The following is a 1,258-nucleotide window of genomic DNA, read 5'->3' as shown; positions in this document are numbered from 1 at the left end:
CTTTTTTTGTGTTTTCATGATTGTTCTCCTGTTCTTTGTAGATTGTATGTTGTCACATTATCACACATTCTTTATCTCCACTCATAGTCACTCCCACATTGATTACGGTATCTTCCTCTCAGCGCAGAGTCAGACCATCTGCTCTGCTGCTCCCCAGACCAGCAATGTGTGAGCACAGCCCACTGCCCAGTCAGAAGGGAGGTTTTTGTTCAGGGCTGTATCACTGTGGGAGGAACATGTGTACGTTGCAAACAGTAATAAACTCCAACATCCTCAGCCTGCACCCTGCTGATTTTCAATGTGAAATCTGTGATTGCCCCACTGCCACTCAATCTATCTGGGACCCCAGAATATCTGTTGGAAACTTCATAGATCAGGACTTGTGGAGACTGGCCTGGTTTCTGCAGGTACCAATCCAGATAGGTCCTTCCATTGCTGTGCAAAAGGCTCTGACTAGACCTGCAGGAGATGGAGACTGGCTCTCCCAGGGTGACAGGCAGGGAACTTGGAGACTGGGTCAGCACAACATCTCCACTGGATCCTGAAATTAGAATAAGACAGGAATGAATATTGATGTACAAACATAGAGATACATGCATTTATTCATTATATTCTGATATATATTGCATTTTATTCATATTTTATGCTTTGATTCAAAATGTAAAACAATAAAATTAAAAGAACAGATATTATAAAGCATAAATAAGTCTCTAGGTGTCACTGACAATTTTCCTTCCTAGCAGAGTCTTCATCCAAGCACAGGTTCTAGCTCTTTCTGGAATATTTCTCACTCTCTAAGACTTAAACCTCACTTGTCCCATCATGGATAACAAGATCTGCATGTATAAAACATGGATGGGGCACAACTGGATTCTGAGAGCCCATCTTCCCACCCACTGTCATTTCTCACTTCCTTTTGCCCTTACCAGAGATCCAGAGCATTAACAGCCCCAGCAGCTGAGAGACGAACTTCATTTTTAGGAGTGAAATGGAGTCTACACAGTTCAAGACAAGTTCAGAGCTGAGCCTTTATCTCAGACTTAGAAAGGAAGGTCCTCCTTAGGGAGCAGTATGCAAATAGCCAGGTGGGTGCAACAGTGTGAGAACAGCCAAGGGGTTGGTAAGTCCTGGTCTTCTGAGAAAAGTGACATCAGATGTGTTCTGTGTTTGGTGATAACCAATAAAATTACATTATGGCTGCAGTAGTGGGAAGAAAGATCCCACTGTGAAAGTATTTTTCTCCAGAGAGTATAGAGTA

General features: G+C 42.8%; 1 gene segment (V, D, J or C); it reads right to left on the bottom strand.

The window, feature by feature from the left end:
• Positions 1–209: 209 nt before the first annotated feature.
• LOC138804367 (immunoglobulin kappa variable 2-28-like) lies at positions 210–998 on the bottom strand. The segment is given in 2 exon segments: positions 210–541; positions 927–998. Coding segments are annotated over 2 exon segments (381 nt in total).
• Between the last annotated feature and the right edge of the window lie 260 nt (positions 999–1,258).

This window comes from Dipodomys merriami, unplaced genomic scaffold (genome assembly GCF_024711535.1).
Source record: "Dipodomys merriami isolate MVZ:Mamm:240054 unplaced genomic scaffold, mDipMer1.0.p SCAF_36, whole genome shotgun sequence".
Classification (NCBI taxonomy): Eukaryota; Metazoa; Chordata; class Mammalia; order Rodentia; family Heteromyidae; genus Dipodomys; species Dipodomys merriami.
Note: the sequence above shows the minus strand (reverse complement) of the source record. Positions and strands in the feature narration are given on the sequence as shown.